The sequence below is a fragment of the Delphinapterus leucas genome, chromosome 11, assembly GCF_059928025.1.
Source record: "Delphinapterus leucas isolate spDelLeu-1000000601 "Yukka" chromosome 11, BTC_Dleu_Yukka2, whole genome shotgun sequence".
Classification (NCBI taxonomy): Eukaryota; Metazoa; Chordata; class Mammalia; order Artiodactyla; family Monodontidae; genus Delphinapterus; species Delphinapterus leucas.
The window spans coordinates 65076736-65098741 of NC_143139.1; the positions used below are offsets into that span (position 1 = coordinate 65076736).

The following is a 22006-nucleotide window of genomic DNA, read 5'->3' on the forward strand; positions in this document are numbered from 1 at the left end:
GCACTCAATGATTTTAATGTTTTTACTGTCTCGAAGAAGAATTTCAAGTTTCTTTCAGATGACCTCCAGCATGTTTTTAAAAAAGGCTTGTTGCTCTTCAATCAGGGAATGCAAAGTCATTAATAAAGAAGGCTTTGGGTAAGAGAAGGTTAGAGGAAGGGTAGGAACAAACACACACAAGTGTTTAGTGTGTGTGTACTATTCACACATGTATGAATTCATGTAGAATTTACAAAAAACTTAATGCTAAGCACAAAGTACTTTCAGATACTCCTTATTTAATTCTTACATTCTTATAAACCAATAAAGTAGATGTTATTACTGGCCCCATTTTAAGGATGAAGAAACTGAGTCATGGACGGGTCATAGCCCAAAGTCACAGCTAATAAGTGGTGGAGCCAAGATTTAAACTCAATTTAATGACTTTTAACCAACAAGATATGTGCTATTTTCTTTTACTTTACAAATACATTGGATATGGATATGAATGTTTCCTATTCAGATTTTTCTCAGGCAAATATCTTTTTTCCTCTTTTTTTATTATTAATTTTTGTACACTATCTCTATTCAGCATTATTCACATCTTAATATAATATGCACATTGTAGGTACTCAAATTATTATTATTTCAATTTTTGAGATATAGTTTTCATACAATAAAATGAACAGATCATAAGAGTACAGTTTGATGCATTTTCAAAATTGCATGCACTTGTGTAACTACCATCCAAATCCAGGTATAGAATTTCTCCATACTTGTTCCTTTTTCCAGTCAACCATTCCCCATCCCCAGAAGCAAATGCTTTCTGATTTGTATTGTCATAGATTATTTTTGTTCATTCCCAGGCTTCATATAACTAGAAGCATACCATATATACTCTATTGTGTCTACCCTCTTCTGTTCAATATGTTCTTGAGATATACTCCTTGTGTGGCATGTATCAGTAGTTTATTGTTTTTTTACTGAGTAGTATTTCATACCATAAATATATCAAAAATTGTTTTTCCATTCTTCTATTTATGGATATTTGGGTTATTTCTACTTTGGAGTTATTATGACTAAGGCTACTATGAACATTCTTGCACAAGTCTGTGTGTGGACCTGTGGTTTCATTTCTCTTGTGTAAATACCTAGGGGTAGAATTGCTGATTCATGTATTAGATGTATATTTGACTTTATAAAGAACTATTAAATAATTTTACAAAGTGGACATATCATTTTACTGTTCCACCAGAAAATTATAAGAGTTCCAGTTGCTCATTTTCATTATCATTTGGTATTTTGTAAAAATCTACTTTGATACATAACCATATAACCTTGCTTGTACTTTTTGTTGCATAGTGTAACTTTTTTCCATCCCTTTCTTTTTAACCAGTAATGTGTTTATATTTTAAAACATTTTCTCTTATAGATAACATATTTTGGGGCCTTAATTTTTTTAATCCAATCTGACCATCTTTGCCTTTTAAATAAATATTTAGTCTATTTACACTTGATTTAAAAAAAAAGGTGGTAGGCTTCTCTTCCCTCTTAATAGGTAGAGATCCACTTTCCCTTTCCCTCTCCAATAACTAGGTCCCTTTCTCTCCTTCTTTCTTTTTCTTGAAACCTTTCCCTCTGTTTTGAGTTTCCTTTATTTTAGTTGGATGTCTCTTGTCCTTCATATCTGACATGCTGTTGAGGCAGTTATTAAGCCCAGTGGATTGGCTTTGCTTTGAGTTTAGAGAGACACAAATTATGAGACTCGGTGATGCATTTCATTAACCAGGATTGCATTTTTGCCAGAGGAAATAAAAACCTGGCTGCCACTCCTAAGCCTCAGGCAAGCAATGACAGCTTAACTGGCAGGTCACATCAGTCACCTCTGGTGCTTCCCCCAGGACTGCATTTTAAGAATGATAACATTTAGGAAGGACATGTCTATAGAAGTAAACACATGTATGTAAAGGCTAATGTTGATTTTTCCCCTCTCTTCCTTTCATCAGATCTTCTTTATACATTCCTGTATTTCTTAGCCTAAAGAATAACCGTTCATTGAAGTCCTCATTTCATTTTATCTGCAATTATTTTTGTGATTAATCAATTTACCTTTTTTATTACACAGTGTTATGATTTGTTTATAGGTCCATAATTGTGATGGCAAGGGCTTGATAATTTGAAATTAGTTGTGTTTATCTGATACATAAAAACAAATGGAAATTTACAATTTGGTCACAGTTATCTGTTTTTATTTATCTAAATGGCACATCCAGGGCACATTCAAGGTGAGGCTGGAGAAACCAGTTGGGCCTAAAACTTCCCCTTCATGAAGGTCAACTCAGATTGTTGTCTATCAGTGTGCGTATTCATATAGGCATCATATTTGTGATATTATATTGAAATGTTAATTTGTAAATGTACCCATTTAAATATATGACCGGTTTCTACAACCCTGATCTAAACATTAGGGAACCAGAAAAGTGGAAATGGCCTGGCTTTTAAAAATCTGTCAGAGTCTCTGGACTTAGTTCAGGGATTCACCTTGGTGAAGTGAATGGCTACACATACTCTCTAGGTGGTGAACTTACTTTCACTGAGGAACTTACTTTCACAAGTCTTGCCTTGTGCCTACTAACAAGTTCACCAACTGTAAACTTCCTGATGTGTCATCTTGAGCTTAGTCAACATTTCATAAAATAACTAGATATGTACTGGATCATAACTGGAATTAAATAGCTATAACTCCCCACTAGAGTAATTTTTCCATAAGCCACTTCCTTTTTCTTCACCTATCTGGCTTATTTCGTTGGCACCATTTTTAAAGAGGTCTGTCTAACTTAAGATTTGTCTGTCTAATTCATGGCTCTATTATTATAAAGTTTATAACACTAGAGCTTGGTTCTAGGAACATAAAAGAAAACAAACATTTCTACCATATTAGTCAATAACGTAGATGGAGGGAAACTTGGATAGCTTTTTGTGTATGTCTCATTAACTTCAAAACTGATTTTTGTTCTTGAAAAAGCAGAAGTAGATTACTCCTCCACCCCTGAAAGTTATTTAATATTCTCTCATTTGGAAAAATGGCCGCAGTATTACTCTTAAATGGCCCTGTATAAAGAGAAATTTTAGTGGGTTAGTTGAGATTTCATTGTGAAGACAGTAGTTCCAAAGTAAAAGAAATAGGTTGTGAAAAATAGAAGTTAGGTCCATCCACGTCTCTACAAATGACCCAATTTCGTTCCTTTTTATGTCTGAGTAATATTCCATTGTATATATGTACCACATCTTCTTTATCCATTCATCTGTCAGTGGACATTTAGGTTGCTTCCATGTCCTGGCTATTGTAAATAGTGCTGCAGTGAATATTGGGGTGCATGGATGGACCTAAAGTCTGTCATACAGAGTAAGTCAGAAAGAGAAAAATATTGTATATCAACACATATATGTGCAATCTAGAAAAATGGTACAGATGAACCTATTTGCAGGGCAGGAATAGAGACACAGGGGTAGAGAATGGACGTGTGGACACGGGGCGGGGGAAGGGGGAGTGGGATGAATTGGGAGATTGGGAATGACATATATACACTAACATGTATAAAACAGATAGCTAGTGAGAACCTGCTGTATAGTGCAGGGAGCTCAGCTTGGTGCTCTGTGGTGACCTAGATGGGTGGGATGGGGGGATGGATTGGAGGGAGGTCCAAGAGGGAGGGGATATATATATATACATATAGCTGATTCACTTCTTTGTACAGCAGAAACTAACACAACATTTTAAAGCAACTATACCCCAATTAAGAAAAATAAAGTGTGTGTTTCAGGTCAAAAAGAAAATAGAAGTTAGCTTATAAAGGTATACATGCATTTATAGAAGCATGAACCTCTGTTAGTTAAGCTCTGACTGTTGATGAAATCATGCCTGCATCATATTGAATTTCTTAAGGATATCTCTAGGTTTGAATAAAACATTTTCTGTTGTAAGTTTAGTTGAAGCCAACATCAAACTATTGGATTTTGTTATGAACATTTATCTTAACTCGTGACCCTGAAATACTGAGTCGTAAGTCTGATATTTAGTGCTCTATAGGCCTAGATTTCAGTCAGATGCTCAGACTAATGTAGATTTAGCTACTCTCCAGTGTTCTCCTGATATAATCTCCTTTGTTCAGTGCATATTCCTATATTTTTGCTTTGTAGGAGCCGGTTCCTTTGGCTCCAGGCCGTGACCTTGATTGGGATGAAGAGATGGCAAAAGCACAGTCACATGACTGTGTTCCTGTTCTTTCCGAACATCCACTGTATATTCTTTACACATCTGGAACAACGGGGTTGCCAAAGGTATGCAACCTTTGTATAGTGTATGTATAGTGGCAGATTGTTTTGCACCGAGAATATTTGACTACTGACTGAAAGTACTTTATATCTTAAAGACATATTGTGTCTAAATATATAAAAATATTCATTATGTTTAATGTCAAACGCTTTGTCCTTATTTCTTTCAGAATCTTCACAATTATCAGCAATATTCAATTGCTTTAATAAGCTGTTAAAATTAATATATATTTGATTGAATATCAGTTGGTTTAATAAAATTTTATAAAATATATTTTAAATGAAATATTTTTATTTTTTAAATTGAGGCATAACCTTCATACAGTATGAAAACTGATTTTTGATTTAGAGGAATTCAACTTATCGTTAAAAATGCAACTTTGAGAATTGGCCTAGACAGTCTGAACAACAGGGAATTTATCCAGGGGATTGAACTATTTGATTTGCAGCACTGAAGACACTCAAGGATTTTTTTAAGTCTTTTACCCTGAAAGGTGTTTTCACAAAACAAAGTCAAAAGTGTCAATAATCCTGAATGTGTCAGATACCAAACAAATACCACTTTTGCCTAGTATCTCTAAATAATACTGTTTTTTCATATAAATTCATAAAGACTTGCGATATCATCTTCCTATTAATCTTTATTAAGGAGTTCAATATTCATTGAATCATAGAATGTTAGCAGGCAAAGGGACTTTTACAATCACTTGAATCCTATAGGGCATTGGCCTCTTCATTGATATCGGACCTCTGTAGCATCAGAATTTTGAAAAATTACCTGCTAACACTCTTAAAATAGTGATTATGTTAGTTTAGATGTAAATAAAGGAAAATTAAGACTTGAGACGTTTTATATAAAATTCACTTGCTTGTGAAAAAGAGAACGTTTGGTAGAGGGATATATTTTCTCGGAGTACAGAGACCATGTTTTATTACATTTTGGTCTACCATCGTGTTTTATATGTAGTTGGTACTCAAATTTTTGTTGAGTGCATAAATAAATTAATGCATATACATGAAGATATTTGTGTTGTTGTAAAATCAAAGCCCTATGATTATTTTAAGAACTCTGGTCATCTGAAAGATAAATATTTCTTATATTGCAGACTCTAAGATTTGTTTGTATAAGCAGTCCAAATGATCTGCTGGATGCAATCCTTACCCTTCACTTCTTTTTTTTTTTTTTTTTTCCTTGTGGTACGTGGGCCTCTCACTGTTGTGGCCTCTTCCGTTGCGGAGCACAGGCTCTGGACGCGCAGGCTCAGTGGCCACGGCTCACGGGCCTAGCCACTCTGCGGCATGTAGGATCTTCCCGGACCGGGGCATGAACCCATGTCCCCTGCATCGGCAGGCAGACTCCCAACCACTGCGCCACCAGGGAAGCCCATACCCTTCACTTTTTGCAATCCTGCATTATGCACATAGAGTCCAAATGAACGTTTGGCTGTAAAATAAAAGGGGACTCAGCAAGTTATAATCTAATATAAAAGTATCAGCATGAGATGAAACCACTGACCCTGAAAACATAGTATAACCTAACCAAATAAAAAAAATCAATTTAGCTCCTTAAAAGCCTGAAGGAATCTTATAAAAACTTTTCTGCTACCTCAAGACTTTATATCACTGAAATTTACTGTGGCCTGGATGGGGATTCTTATGAGAGGGCCGAAGAAGAGCTTGTCATCAACTCAAAGCTGACTCAGCTGGTGTAGTAGAAATAAAATAAAAGCAATATACAGGACATTAAATCTGAAAAGTGGTGGTTCCAGATAAGGAAGAAACCTAGCTATTCCAGGTTTTCTCTGGGTCAAGAAGTTCTTTGTGGGATTCCTAGATGCCCAAACTGAAGATTGTTTGATGTTTTAATCATCCTTATTTTCCTTGTAATGTAGTCCCATCCTGAAGATAATCTATTTCTATAGGTTGGAGAAGGATTTAATTGTTTGGAGATTTCTATTCACGTTGAATTTAGCTCTATTCAGTATGCATTATTGAGTGTTCATTAGGTGCTAAAAGAGATAAAAATATGAGTAAAGCACAGCCCCTTCAGCATAGTGGGATTGCAATATATATCAACACAGATAATGTAAGATAGTCTGTGATCCTTGCCCTAAGAGGGCAACCCTACTTCTTGCTTTCCTGAAGAAAAGATGAGATTGGATGGTGTCTGAAGGATTAAATTCCATTAATGCAACAAAGATTACTGAGCACCCAAATATATATCTGTCTTTTAGAAGTTTACATTCTATGGCTAGACACAGGAAGTAAACAAAGAACTATACAATCTGTGATGTGTTATGAAGAAAAATAAAGCAGGATAAGGGTGATAGAAAGAGTGGGAGTGCTGTTTTATCAGGGAGATGTCAGGGAAAGCACTTGACAGGGTGACTTTTTTTTTTTTTTTTTTTGCGGTATGCGGGCCTCTCACTGTTATGGCCTCTCCCATTGCGGAGCACAGGCTCCGGACACACAGGCTCAGTGGCCATGGCTCATGGGCCCAGCCGCTCCGCGGCATGTGGGATCTTCCCGGACCAGGGCACGAACCCGTGTCCCCTGCATTGGCAGGGGGACTCTCAACCACTGCGCCACCAGGGAAACCCGACAGGGTGACATTTGAAAGATGAATAGAACTTCTTCATCAGGTGACATAATAGGGAGGAGGGCATGCCAGGTAGATTGGGTCGACTTAAGCAAAGGCAGGAGTGTGTGAGGAAGGTTCCAGGATGGCTAGTGCATTTGGTGCAGATAAAGAAGAGAAATGGCCAGATATATAGGCAGGGGCCAATTGCTTAAAATTGAGCCAAGAAATTTAGTTTATATACTGTATGTAAGGAATGGAGAGTACTAATGCTTCTTAAGAAAAAATATGAAGGAAGGTAACCCTTGCAACATTTTGTTGAGAAGATAGGCAAATACATATAATGGAAACTAGGAGATTGGTTTTCCAGGCTGTGTTTAGTTTAGGACCTTACTTAGGACAGCAAACTTATTAGGGAACAATCAGATTTGGTTCAAGGATAAGAGTAAGGCAGAGGAGGAGTCCAAGACCTTGAACCTGAGAACATAGAAGAGTGGTTTCGAACATTTACTAAAGTAGAAACAAAGGAAAATGGTTTGGGGCTGAGAAAACTGGGAGGTTTTGGACATATTGAGTATGATGTATCCTTGGGACATTAACATGGAGATGCCCAGCCAGTAGCTGGAAGTGAAAGTCTGGGTCCAAGAATACATCTGGATTTGCAGATAGACCCTTGGAACGTCATTGGTTGTAGAGGAATGGTGTTTAAATCACGGGAACGAGTAGGTTTTAACAGAGTAGGACATGCAAAATGGCAAGACAAAGTAGTCGTTTCTCAAGGTCTTTCAGAAACATTTCCTTTAACCCTCCAGTGGACTTTAGAATTTCAATTGCATTGAAATTATATGTTGCCAACAAATATTTATGCCACTTATTTTATTCTACTTTTTAATATATTACTTTTTATTTACTTATTTTCATAACGTTGCATGTTCTCTGAGGTCTTAGAATATATTTCATACATCTTTGAATCCACTATGGCACTAACCTTAGAATGGGGCCATGGTAGATCATCAGAATATTTGTTAAATAATCTCCTACTTTTCCAGTTAGCTCCCAGATGCCTTTTTTTAAAATTAAAATATAGCTGATTTACAATATTGTATTAGCTTCAGGTGTACAGCAAAGTGTTTCAACTTTATATATATATATATATATATTCAGTTATATATATATATATTCTTTTTTTAGATTCTTTTCCATTATAGGTTATTACAAGATATTGAGTATCCAGATGCCTCTTTATTCATAAGATTATCACTTCATTTTTGGTAGACATAATCAGAATTAATAGGATCTGAATTTTTAATATTGGGATTCCCAGAATAGAAGTACAGGAAAGATGAGCACACATGACTTTTCGAAGCATTTAAATATAAATTTCATGTCATCATATAATTTGTTTTCTTGATCTTTGATCTTCATGAGGAAAAATAATGTTGTGAGCCCATAAAAATATTCTGCTTAAAAATGCTCATTTCTAAAAAAAAATGCTCATTTCTCATAGGCACATATAAGACACACACAATGCAGTCTGTTTTTTGGTTAGAATTTTCAGATATATCTAGGGCATATTTGCATCTCTGCATCTGCCAACCCTGGATTTGTCAGGTTGTTATATGACAGGTTAATCTGTTAGCTGCTGCACATATTCTAGCAACCACAGCTGAGCTGCTTTGCATACATTTCTGTCCTGTTGTACACTTTTATCCTGTTTGGTTTAGGTACCTATATTCAAGTTACTTCAAGGAACTACACAATAGAAGAATCCCTCATCTGGATGGGGTGTCGTTTTGGGAGTGGGAGATTTAGTGATGGTCATATTTATCTTCTTCTGGCTTGCTGTCATGGAGGTATGGAGATAATCAAAAAAAAAAAAAAAATTAGTGCCAAAGGAGCACAGGGGAAAAGAAACCAAAAGCAAAGAATTAGAAAAGAAGGCATGACAGGAAAGTGGTAGATAAGTCCTTTGTCCTGATGTGAATTTATATAATTTACATTAACTTTTATTCCTACGTGTTAGGTGACTTACTCATATTCTATACTGTAGAAAAAAAATAAGAGAAAGTCAAAAAAACCTGTGAACTTTTTTTTTTTTAATCTGTGGTACAATTCTTGCAGTTAAAATGCTGAATTTGCTACACCTTTGCCCCTTATCTCACAGTTGTTCAGACCAATAAAAAGTTATACTGCTGCTAAAGTATCCTCCATAGAGGCAGCTTCAGAGTCATTGTCTTGTCTATAGCAAGAGATTTTATGTTTGATGAAATATACCAAATGGAATCATTCCATTTCTACTAATATGATTCATTAAATTCTGAAGGTTTCAAGAGTTTCTCTTGAACAAAGAAGAATGTTTTTTAAAAATTATAGTTTTCATACATGTGCTTATTCATTTAACTGTTAACTCTTTTAATCAGTCAGAAAATGTATTAACCGCCTATTCTATGCTGAAGACACAGAAGCATTCTTATGGTGCCCAGAGTGGTGGAGGAGACTTAGCAGTAGGTGCATGTTGTTAGTGCTCAGAGGCTTAGAGAAGTTTGCAGGTCTTGGGGCCATGAAAGAGGAGGGAGAGGCTTTTAATACAAACCTAGTGGGTTTGGATGGCTTCCAGAAGAGGTGACACTTTCACAGTGTTGTTAAGTACTTGTGTGATCAAGTAGGAGCTAACCAGGTTCAGAAAAGGGGTGAGGGTGCATTCTAGGAAGAGGGGATATCACCTGTAAAACCACCATGAGAGCAAGAGTATTGTTGGTTTGTTGGAGTTTTTAAGTAAGCAGAACACTACCTCATACTTTTCAACTCACTGACTCCAACTGTTCTTTGGTGATAGATTTCTTTTCTTCAGGTAATATTTTTGTTTCCTCTTTCTTCTTGTTTTGTTTTTACTTAATTTGCCAGACTGAATTGAAATGTATATATCAACATACATACAAAGCATAGACATATACACGTGTACGTATAGACATATATGCATATGTATTTACATATGTATGTGTGAATGAATATCTATGTAAATATGTATATTTGTCTTGTACAAGTCTTTATTACAGAGTAGGGTGATAGAGGGGCTCAACTTAGGAAGTATGAGGTTTTGTCGGTTACTCTATCTAGACTTCTCTTACCTGAATAGTTTGAGATTTGCCATTCAGGTTTTTATAGATCTATTAAAAAACATTTTAAAGACTCGCAAACTCTTAATCTTACCACACATCTCAAACTTCCTTTCTCTTCTACTACAACTGATGTTATTTCAACTGTATTTTTTTTTAATTTTGGCAACCAAACAGTACACATTTGATACAGATATGTTTTCTGTTTTATGTTAATGGCCCCATTTATAATATTTTGTGGCTTTCCTTGTCTTCAAAGGCAGCTCATTAAACTGGAAATCATAAAGAACCATCTGTGATAACTGCCGTCCCATCCCTGGATGATGAATAATCAGCCTTTAGTTTCACTTGTATGGACTGAATTTTTAAAATACCCATATACATTAAAAGTGTTTTGTTTAAAGAGCACCTGTCTATTCTGAGATAGAATTCACTTTCATGTCTTTATTAGGGACATGGAGTGTTAGTCCCACCTGGATGTTTTTCAAGTTCTCCAGAAGACTTGAAGTATTATGGCTGATACTACAAAAACTAGAACAGTGTATTGGCAGGTTGCGGGACTTTTCTGAAAATATATTAGATCATCTATCTTTATTTTGAAGGTAGATGGGGTATAAATACATAAAGTAACATATTCAAAAGAGTGAAATGCAGCATGCTTGTGTTTTAGGGGTAAGCACTGATGTTGAATATTTATATCTCATACTCAAGATTTCAAATATACTTTAAAATGCCATTTTTTTTTTCTGATTAATTTTGCATACTAGAGTATAATAATTTGTAGGTTTTTCTGAGCATGGTTTATGTATTTTCGGAGGCTGAACAGGGTTTATCTTTTGCATTTTAATTATCATTACCTGGAAAATATGATTACAAACAAGAAAGGCCTTATCATCTTAATGTTAGTCACATATTAATATTATAGTAAAGAAACTCTCTTTTTAAAACTAATCTTTCAGTTTTTTTACTCTTGAACTTCTTATAAAAGATCTACATGGAGAATATGAAATTATGCAGTTTTATTTTCTACGCCATACCAAATACCAAATAAATTGAAAACTGTCATCTGATATTTCATATCGATAATCTATATTAATAAAAAAAGACGTCTGAAGAAAATTTTTATACTCATTCTTTAAAAAAATAAAAATAAGTGGATATCAAAGACCAATGATAAACAGACATGACTTTTCTGTCTCCTGTAGCTCCACTTTAGTTGTTTTTAATGAGAATGTTCAATGATAACCTCTAAATTTTTAACATTTCTGCCTTTTGTGTGGTATTAGCACAGGGAAAAATTTTAAAAAAAACAGTAATTGCTAGAATTAAGGAAATAATTTTGTTAGGAGGACATTAAATTCTAACCTGTATAATTTTATATACTTTTTCATGCATGGTCTCATTTTTAAATCTAACTTTTTGGGGTCAAATGGATTTAGGTAGCCACCATTTTACAGACAAAGTGACATTGGTATATAACCTTTAAAGAAGGGTTCACTTGAGAGGCAAACAGAAATTTGATAACCTATCCTTTAAAATATCTTCTAAGTTTTACAAATGAATTACTACTCATTTATTTTCTCCTTAGCCTTTTATTCCTTTCTATAACTTCCAGTTGATTAATCTTACCCTCATTTAATATAAAAATTTACCCATTTATAATGATATTTAGAATTATTTATAAAAATGACCTCTAAATGCAGGGACAGGCAGGTGAAGAGAAATTCTAAAACATCTTAAGTGAAATCTTGACTGACATTAATTATCAAAGAATATGGATAGCATATTGTCTATGAAAAAACTTCACATTTTATCCTCTACCAAACGAATAAAAAGTTTTAGAAAAGAGTGTTTGCAAGTTGATTAATATCAAATTCATCAAGGTATTGAACTATAGGAAAAGACCTTCTCAATAGGACAAACAAATTAGCAAAATGCGTGGAAGACCATACAGCATATACTCGGTAAAGAGCTGCTCAGTTTACGTGGGAAAATGCATGTGTGAAATTTACTGGCAGGGGCTTAGGATTTCTAATACTCCCAAGGTGATCAAGAGAGCCAACTGCATGCTAACCATGTCATACAACCTAGAAAGTACCCATCAAATGCCAACAAAGTTGCCTGTGATGTTTGCCAAGAGACCAGATAAAATGTATTCCACAGCTTGATACCTATGTTTTATTAGTGGTACCTGAGGAGAGCAGCAATTTTAGTAACAAACAGAAAGTCAATTTCTTTTTCATTTCCTGATTCATGTATGTGTGTTACAGTTACAGAACTGTGCCAAAAAATGTTCAACTAGTAGCACGTTCGTTAATTAGGACCATGTGTGCCCTTTCAGGTAAAATAATTATCTTCTTCACAAAGCAATTCTAGTTGCTCTACTGAGAGGTGCTTGAAAATACTTGTGAGTGAAATATAACATATTTCTTAGCAAGCATTCACCTTCTTGCTCTGAATATTCACATCATTGTCTTTTTGAGCCAGTGATGATTAATGTTTATAGTGAAGCAATAAATGAAATTAATTATTAAATTTACTATCAGTTATTATTTATGATAACTCTTGTGCTCAGTTTGCAAAAATTAATCTTGTATTAACATTGAATATGTTCGCTGTCAAGGATAGCTGCTAGAAACTATAGTACCGTGGTGTAACAATCCCTACTTTTGCCCAAATGTAATGTAAGGAAAATCTGCCAGCCTTAGATACAACTCATCAGGATTGATTCCTCAGAGTTTGAGAATTCATCACTAAATAACTGCTCAGCTCTGATACTGTGGTAGTGTGACCCCAAGGGTAGCATTGTATTAAGGATCCAGTTAGAATATGACTCTTTCCTCTAAGCATCCTGTTATTATTTAATAATATTAAGGAATAAACATCCTTATAGTAGTCTGTTTCTTAGGCACACAGCTACCTTTGACATTTCTGTGCACTTAATTTTGAGAGTTTCCATTTTTGTTCTGGAAGTATGTGTGAAAATGTAATTGTTGAAAATTTCATGCTAAGTCTTTGATTTTTTTTTTTTTGGCCGTGCACAGCGTGCAGGATCTTAGTTCCCTGACCAGGGATCAAACCCATGCCCCCCATGGTGGAAGCGCAGAGTCCTAACCACTGGACTGCCAGGGAATTCCCTGTAATGTTGATAATTTATGTTACCACTGTAAATGTTTTTTATTGCATGTGATTCTGTGAAATCATGTTTCCTTTAGAAGGTTCAGAATGGTCTGTGAGAATGGATTCTACAAATGGACTAATATGGACAAATTATTCTGTTTTTATTACTGGACGAGCCAAAGAAATAGTGATTCAGATACAATTATATGAAAGTCAAAGTTATTTATAACTTATAGAATATGAAATACTCTAAACAGGAACTTTTCTTAAGTGGACAGTATGAAGAGAGAGAACCTAGTGATTCAGATACAATTATATGAAAGTCAAAGTTATTTATAACTTATAGAATATGAAATACTCTAAACAGGAACTTTTCTTAAGTGGACAGTATGAAGAGAGAGAATCTTTTAGCACACTGTCTATTGATTTTAATTTCACCTTTTCTCTTCTTTAGGGTGTGGTGAGGCCCACTGGAGGATATGCTGTAATGCTTAACTGGTCAATGTCTTCTATATATGGACTTAAACCTGGAGAGGTAATCATGGTTTTAAATTCACATTACATGACATTTCTCTGGTTAAGATATATGCATTTTATTATCTTCTTTTTGTTTAGGTGTGGTGGGCAGCTTCTGACTTAGGCTGGGTTGTCGGACATTCCTATATCTGTTATGGACCTCTTCTACACGGAAACACAACAGTTTTATATGAGGTAATAAAATAAAATTAATACTACATATACATAATATTAATTTTACTAAAAGTTTTAGAGAAGTAGTCCTAAGTAGGAAAAGAAAATTGAATGGGGGCAGGGGACGTTTTTATATCTTCTTCCAGTTATTTCATAAGAGAAAGAAATATATATTTAGAAAAAAATAAACAACTATTTAAATTGTGTTGAACAAAGACATAAAAATTAATTCTGAAAAATATACACTAACAAGCTTGATGTCTGTCACTTTCTAGAAAATATTACTAGACTGATACTGATTTAGAATCTTAGAAAACAGCCATCATAAAACAAGCAACAGAGATTCACCTCCTTGTGTTCTTATAGGATTAATGGATTTCAAATACGTGGTTTCTTGATTTTAGCTAGACATTTTTGGTAGTTTCTGATGATCGCTATATGTATAAGGGAGAGAGTCATAGACTGATCAGATTCATAGCTGAATAAATGACTGCTTTAGATTCTGTTGCATGGACTAATGTTACCCAGGAATAATATTTTTGCGTGTATATTAGAAAATTCTGCTCTTATGCCTATTCTATTTAATTTTAGCAAATGCCTTATACAAATATTTAAAACACATACCTATCAGATATGTAGGAGATCAAAATTTGAGAGGGACAGCAAAATGGTGGTTTGCTAGATCAGTATACAAATGATCTTGGACTTTTGGGACAAAAAACACAAGATGGGAAAATATGGAAATCTTTACAATCTTATATTTATATTAAAAATAATTGCAAAAATGAAGTAAGGGAAACTTGAGTTGGTTGCAGTTTATGTGGTTAAATCCCTGTGTATTATGAGTTCAGACATGAGCGGTTGATAGGATTGCTTTAAAAAAATACTCACCACATGCAATGTTATAATCTTATTTTTTCACACTTGGAAATCTGTGTTCAGTTTAATGAGGAGGAGAAAAAAATCATTAACTTATTGGAAAGAATTTGGATGAAAGGGACCAGGGTGAAAATGTCATACAAGAAAGAGATGAAGGAATTGTGAATGGTTAGTCTGATAAAAATAATATATTTAGTGTGCATATATGTTAAGTATCTTTTGACATTTAAAGAGTTGCCACATATAAAGGAAGTAGTGTAGTAATTGTAGTAATGTGGAGTTCCGGAGACCTATCTTTTGGAATAATCAGAGAAAATTTAACTGTCCGTTAGTAGAATAGGGAAGTTCTCAAATAGGAGGCTCTCTTTCACTTAAAGTCTGTCAACATCAGGAAAGAAATTTGAAGACGGGAATTTTATATGCGAGGTGTGGATAATAGTATTAGATGATGTCAAAGTTCTTTACAATCTTAAAATTCTTTAACTCAATGATTCTGAAAAAATTAGAGACTATTCTTGATCTTCATGGAAGTCTTTTAGTCCCAGTCACCATTTAAAGACATGAGTGTTTCTTCATTTTCAGCTGGCTGGTTTCTGTCTCTGAATGCTCAGAGGTACTAAGGCAGACTTGGACCCAAGTATTAAGCCATCATGCACTACTCCACATATTTTATACTATGCCTTTGTCCTTTGTAGACTTAACATGCACTGTGGTGTTTGTAAGAATTAAAACATAAAATAATCTTGACACATCTGTCCCATACCAAAATCCTTGCAATAGAATAAATGTTTTTATTAAAATAATAATTCCCCTTGAAGTAAACAAAATAAGCCTCAACACTGAATACTTATAATGAATTGTGAAATTGCTAACATAAAGTGACAAAGCCAAAGGTGCCATTATATTGAAAAGTATTTATATTTATAAGTATTAACCTGCCTTTAGAACTGAAGTACATGTAATTTTTGTGCATTTACCATTGGCCTTTTTTTATTTCTCAAGTTTATTTAAAACATGATTTTAACACCATGCAAGGAGCTCCGTTGTTTGTCTTTATCTTGGAATGATGTGCTCAAGAACATTGTAGATGCTCTAAATGTATTTGTTGTACAAAAGAGTGATCTTTTTTTTAACCTTTTAAACCTTATCTCTGCACTCTGGTTTCTTTCCTGCGACTTGTAAACATCTTCAATTCTCTCTGATCACAAAACAAAGCCTTTTAGACTTTTGCACATTTCTAGCTATCCCATCTTTATATTCTTCTCCACTAAGTTCCTTGAAAAAATACACTTCCCATACTGTGTGAACTTTATATTCTTCCAATTATTGTTCATCTCACTGAAGTCTGGTTTCTCTCCACATTGCTTTATAAAGCTGCTGTATCAGAGGTCAACAGTGACTTCATAAGTGACAAAGTCAAAGGGCCCCCTTCAGTTTGATTTTATTTTTTCTCTCAGTGGCATCAACCCTGCAGACTGAAGGTAATTCTCTCTGTTTTCTTGAGCCCCCTGCCCTTTTGCTATTGTCCAGGCTGTTTCTTTTGCCTGGCATGACTTTCCCTCTGTCTTTCCTTGTTTGGTTAATTCTACCTATCCTTGTAGACTCTGATTAGATGTAATCATCTCTTGGAAAATTTCCTCATAGTCTTTGGCTGTGCTCGGTTCCCCTTTTGTGGTTCTGTTGCCCCCCCGAGCATATGTCTGTTAGTGAGCTGACCACACTGTCCTGAATTTATACCTAGTAAAGTGTGGGAGCCTCAAAAACCAGTCTCAGCATAGTGCAGAATACACACTAAACACTTAATAAATGCTTATAGAACTAAATTGTATGCTACTCCTCTGTTCTCTTTCTACCTCTCTGACAGCTTGTCCTCCTTTTCCTTTCTTGGTTTCCTTTACTTTGATTCTAAACATTGGGGATTAATAGGGTCTTGTTCTTAGCCCTCTTTTCCCATTCTGCTTATATTTCCTGGATAATCTCCATGCAGTTGGATTTGAGTATTACTAATTAAACCAAGGCTCCCAACTCCTCCTTTCTATATCTGACCTTCCTGCTAAGCATCAGCTTATTATTAGGCACCTTCAGATGGCCCAGGCAACCCTTATGCTCAAGACAATGTGAAATGAACTCACTATCTCCTCTCTTCCCTGCAAAGACATTGCTTTCCATATACTCTACAGTGTTGTTAATGTTACCTGCATTCACTCAGTCATCCAAACTAAGAATCAAGAAGTGATTCTAACTTCATTCTCCTTACATATCATAACCTATTGCTCATTACAGTCTACTGAATTTACATTTTAGCACCTATCAAAAGTGTCCTCTTGTTTCCATGTCTCCTGCCATATGTTCAAGGCTGATAGTTTAGCTAGTATGTTGTTGACTGGTGTGTATTCTGTGGTTGGCTTCTGATCTCACTTGTGTGGTGCCTATCCTTTCCAGTTGTATATTTCAGATAGCCACTCTAGAGAATGTTCTAACAAATACTCCTGCCTTCAGACGTCCTTCCAGGCCGTCTCTACCCAAACTTCAATTTCTGAGCTCTCCTCACTTACAATTATCTATCTAAAATGCAAAGGCCAAGATTTTTCAAAGAGTTGAGTTCTGCCTCCAGGAAGATAGAGATGATACACTTTTCTCTATTCCTCCCACTAAGTAGAACTAAACATTTTAGGTGTTATGTCTAAAACAAACATAAGACTGAAAGGTGGAGAGAAGAAGGAAAACTGTCTTTAGGGACCCTGGGACTCAAGAAACAACATAATGATGAGAACTTGGGTTTTACTTTTCCTTCATATGTCTTAGATTTGTGTCTGAAGAAGTTGGCAATCCAGAAATGCCAACAACTGCAGACCAAAAAACAAAAAACAAAACCTCCAAAGAGAAAAAAATAAAGCCTGATCTCTCAAGCCAAAGAATTAGGAAGGAGCAGCCTAAGCAAGACATAAAACTTTTAGATGGCTCTACTCCAGATAAACACCACAGAAAAATCCATAATCCCACCCCCACCACCAAACAGCAAAGGCTAAGTGGGAAGCTTAGACTTCCAGAATTGTCAGGCTGTAAGGAGGAGCCGTAACCCTCCCTCTTCCCACAGGGTGGTGTCAAAGGAGTTTGACTAGGGAGCCAAGATTTTCATCCCTGTTAGGTTGTAATGAGGACCCCTTGAACTTGCAATGAGAGTAGAGACCAGATAAGGAGGCTGGACTTATCCCCCTCGCCTATCAGTAATGAGGTACCCCTTCCATTCTCCATTGGGATAGATGGGGTCAGTGGAGGCCTAGTAGAAAGTTAGGACTTTCACCTTCAATAACAAGATCACTTGTCTCTTCCCTGTGGTGTCAGTAGACACCATGTTGGGAGCAGTAACAGGGAACTCTCACCTTGTCCAGCCGGGGAGGTGCCATTGGAAGCCTACCGTTAGAACTAGAAGCAACCCAGCAGTAATGAAGTGCATCTTCCCAATTGGGTATCAATGGAGGCCAAATGAGGAACCTGGATTTCTACCCTTACCTCTGCCTTCTTTGCTGGAGTGAAATCTAAGTAAGCCACTTTAAACAAGATTTAAATATGAGTCAGTCTCATAATATAATACAAAAAAATGTCCAGGATTTGATGAAAAGATCATTCCTCATACCAGGAACTAAAACGATCTCAAGCTGAATATGAAAAGACAGTTGATAGATATCAATACTGAGATGACAGAGATGTTAGAATTGTCTGACAAAGATTTTAAAGCAACTGTGGTGAAAATGCTTCAACAATTGATGATGGACATTCTTGAAACAATTGAAAAAATAGACAGTCACAGTAAAGAAATACAAAGTTCCAGCAAAGATATAGATGCTATAACGAACAACCATATGGAAATTTTAGAACTGAAAAATACAATAACAAAGATAAAAACTCAATAGATGGGCTCAATACCAGCATGGAAGGGACAGAGGAAACAATTAATGAACTGGAAGAAGGAACAATAGAAATTACCCAATCTAAACAACAGAAAGAAAATAGACTGAAAAGAAAAAACTAACAGAGCCTCAGGGATATGTGGAATGATGACAAAAGATCTAGCACTTGTGACTTCAGTCGTGGAAGGAAAGGAGAAAGAGAGTGGGCCTGAAAAAAGTACTCAAAAAAATAATGGAAAACTTCTGAAAACTTCTCAACTTCTCAAATTTGGCCAAAGATATACATCTATAGATTTAAGAAACTGAGCAAACCCCCAAACAAGATTACTCTAAAGAAATCCACATTCACACAAAAAAACCTTAACTTTCTGAAAATTGAAGGCAAAATAAATAATCTTGAAAGTAGTGAAAGAGAAAGGATACCTTATCTGTAGGGGTAAAACCGTTTGAATGACAGGAAGTTTTCAAATACTAGGGAAGCCAGAGGGAAGTGACAATGTTTTTCAAGTGTGGAAAGAAAAGAACTGTCAATCCAGAATTCTATATTCATCCAAAATATACTTTGAGAATAAAGGAGAAATAAAGGCATTCTCAAGAGGAAGAAAAATTTAGAGAATTTGTCACCACTAGGCCTCCCCAAAAGGGACAGCCAGTGGCCAGTAGTTAATGATAAAAGACTAAGTACTTCCCCTGATGTCTGAGAACAAATCAAGGATGTCCACTCTTGCCACTCTATTCAATATACTCCTGGAAGTTCTAGCCAATTTGATAAGGCAATCTATGGAAACAAAAAGAGAAACATATCAGAAAGGAAGAAATAAAATTGTCTTTATTTGCAGATGGCATGATTGTCTATGTAGGAAATTATAAAACATATTTTAAAACCCTAAATTAATAAGTGAGTTCAACCAGGTCTCAGGAGACAAGGTAAGCATACAAACATCAATTATTTTTCTGCATAATAAACACCTTTGGCTACAAAAGAGCAACATGAGGAGTCCTTGTAGAGATGGAACTGTCCTTTATCTTGATTATATCAATATCCTGATTGTGATATTAAACTATAGTTTTGCAAGATGTTACTGATAGGGAAAATTGTATTAAGGGTGCACGACATATCTCTGTATTATTTCTTACAATTCCATGTGGATCTACAATTATCTCATATAAAAAATGTAACTAAAAAGTACAAAAAAGGCTTCAGGGAACTCCTGTCAAAGAACGTAATTCAAACTCATTTGCATGATACAAATGATCCATAGTCATCTGCCCTTTGCCTACCTCTAAAGTCTGTCTCTTGTTCCTGGCCTGTAATTCAGCTTCCCACCCAACAATCCACTCCTACTGGCACTTACATGAACAGAACTGCCAGTGATTAAGTTGTTTCCTCTGCTAAAATTCCACTTTTGTTCTGATCACGTAGCCGAGTGGTTCTTTTTCTTAAGGGATCACCTTAAATTACATCTTCTCTCTGATATTTTCTTTGCCTTCCTCAGGCGGATTGAAGTTCTTTATACTTCTCTTATACCATCTAGATTCCTTTGATCTTGTAAATACAGTGCTGTGATACTGTAAACTCCTTGAGGGCAGGGAATGTTTGTCATTTATGTACCCCCAAGGTCCAGCACAGTGCCTTTCAGGAAGTAGGTAAAATACGTTGTGTGAATGAACCATTTCTAAGCAGATTAATTGACAACTTGAACATGCAAAATGCTGGGAAAAAACTTGCTTGCTTGATTAATTAACACCAAACAAAGGTATAGAAGAGTCCTGACTTGTCACTAGGCCAGCAAGTGAAAAAAACTTTATTAACCTCCACCAAATAATCGTCCCACATGTGTCCCAATTTTAGTTGGACTACCAAATTAATATTAATATTATTTTACTTTAGTATTATTAGTATTTTTTATTTAGGAAACTAAAATCTCCCATTAAATAATAAAAATACATTCTTTACATAGTAAACAGAATAGTTTAGTAGATCATTCATATCTTCATAGGATTACCTTTTCTAAAGAGAAATAAAAGCATACAGTTGACCACAGTTTTATTTTCATTCTTAATGAATTATAGTATTTCAAAGCTATAAATGAGGTAGACAGTGAATTGGTATCTGTGATAATATTTTTCCTTAATGATATATTTTAATTTAACAAAAATTGATATTCTGAAGTATTAAGAAATTTGCAGTTCATTATGTGCCCAAATCATCTAGAGTACAGCAACCAGTTCATAAAACATTTCTTTTTATTAAATGCAAATGGTTCATGATATCTTATGAATAAATGATGAATGAATCCTTTTTTTCTCAGCAAAGTTAAAAAAAGTTATATTCTGGAATTTAATACAAATCTTTATTTACAGTGGCCGAAAAAAAATTGAAAATTGTTATAACTAAGTTGGCTATTCAGTTTAACTTCTTTTTTCTGCGGTACGCGGGCCTCTCACTGTTGTGGCCTCTCCCGTTGCGGAGCACAGGCTCCGGATGCGCAGGCTCAGCGGCCATGGCTCACAGGCCCAGCCGCTCCGCGGCATGTGGGATCTTCCCGGACCGGGGCACGAACCCGTGTCCCTTGCATCAACAGGCGGACTCTCAACCACTGTGCCACCAGGGAAGCCCCAGTTTAACTTCTAAGTACATAAGAGTTACCCACTTGAAACAATCTGTGTTTCACCATAAAAGCTTTCAGTGGATATTTAAATAAGATTTTCTTTTTTGCCATAGAGGACATATAGCCCAACATCTGCAGGGTAAAAACATGGAAATCCTGGTTGTCTGCTTTGGTTTTAGCTTCCTGATAACTACCAAATTTTCAACACATCCCTGTTTCTCTCATTAAAACAAACAAACAACAACCAAAAACCCCCACAAAAATCTTTGATTCTCTATCCCCTTGCAGTTACAATACTCTCTCTTCATCTTTAAAGGCTTGCCTATACCCAATAGCTTCATTTTCTAACCTAGAACTTAACTCTGCAATCCTCTCCAATTGGCCTCTGTCATCATCATTTCATAATAACAGCTTTTTGATAATTTCCCTAGTGATCTTTATTTTTTCAGATGCCAATGGACATTTTCAGTCCTCTTCATACTTTTCAACATTTGAAAGGGTTGACTTTCACTCTATCTTAGTCACTTTCTTCCCTTCTAAGGCACAACATGCTCCTATTTTTTTGGAGTTATTCTTATGCTCATTTCTGCTACAGTACTTTTCCTACTTGTTGCCTGAAATATATTCCTCTTATACTTTAGAGCACAGCCAAGTGTCACTTCCTGAGGGAAGCCCCCCTTGACCTTTCTGACTAGGTCAAATCTTTCTAGTCTCTCTTAAGCACCTTGGGTTTTTCCTTCCTGACTTGTGTCACAGTTGCCATTTCACATTAGTTTATAGGCTCCT

The 22006-nt window shown here is 35.4% G+C and overlaps 1 protein-coding gene across 7 annotated transcripts in view; it reads left to right on the top strand.

Moving 5' to 3' along the window:
• ACSS3 (acyl-CoA synthetase short chain family member 3) overlaps positions 1 to 22006 on the top strand; it is a 148982-nt gene that overhangs the window by 57025 nt on the left and 69951 nt on the right. For all 7 annotated transcript variants that reach the window (XM_089920003.1, XM_089919998.1, XM_089920000.1 and 4 more), the window contains 3 exons: positions 4180 to 4320; positions 13583 to 13663; positions 13744 to 13839. In XM_089920003.1, coding sequence (XP_089776129.1) covers positions 4180 to 4320; positions 13583 to 13663; positions 13744 to 13839 — 318 coding nt within the window. The remainder of the gene's footprint in view (positions 1 to 4179; positions 4321 to 13582; positions 13664 to 13743; positions 13840 to 22006) is intronic.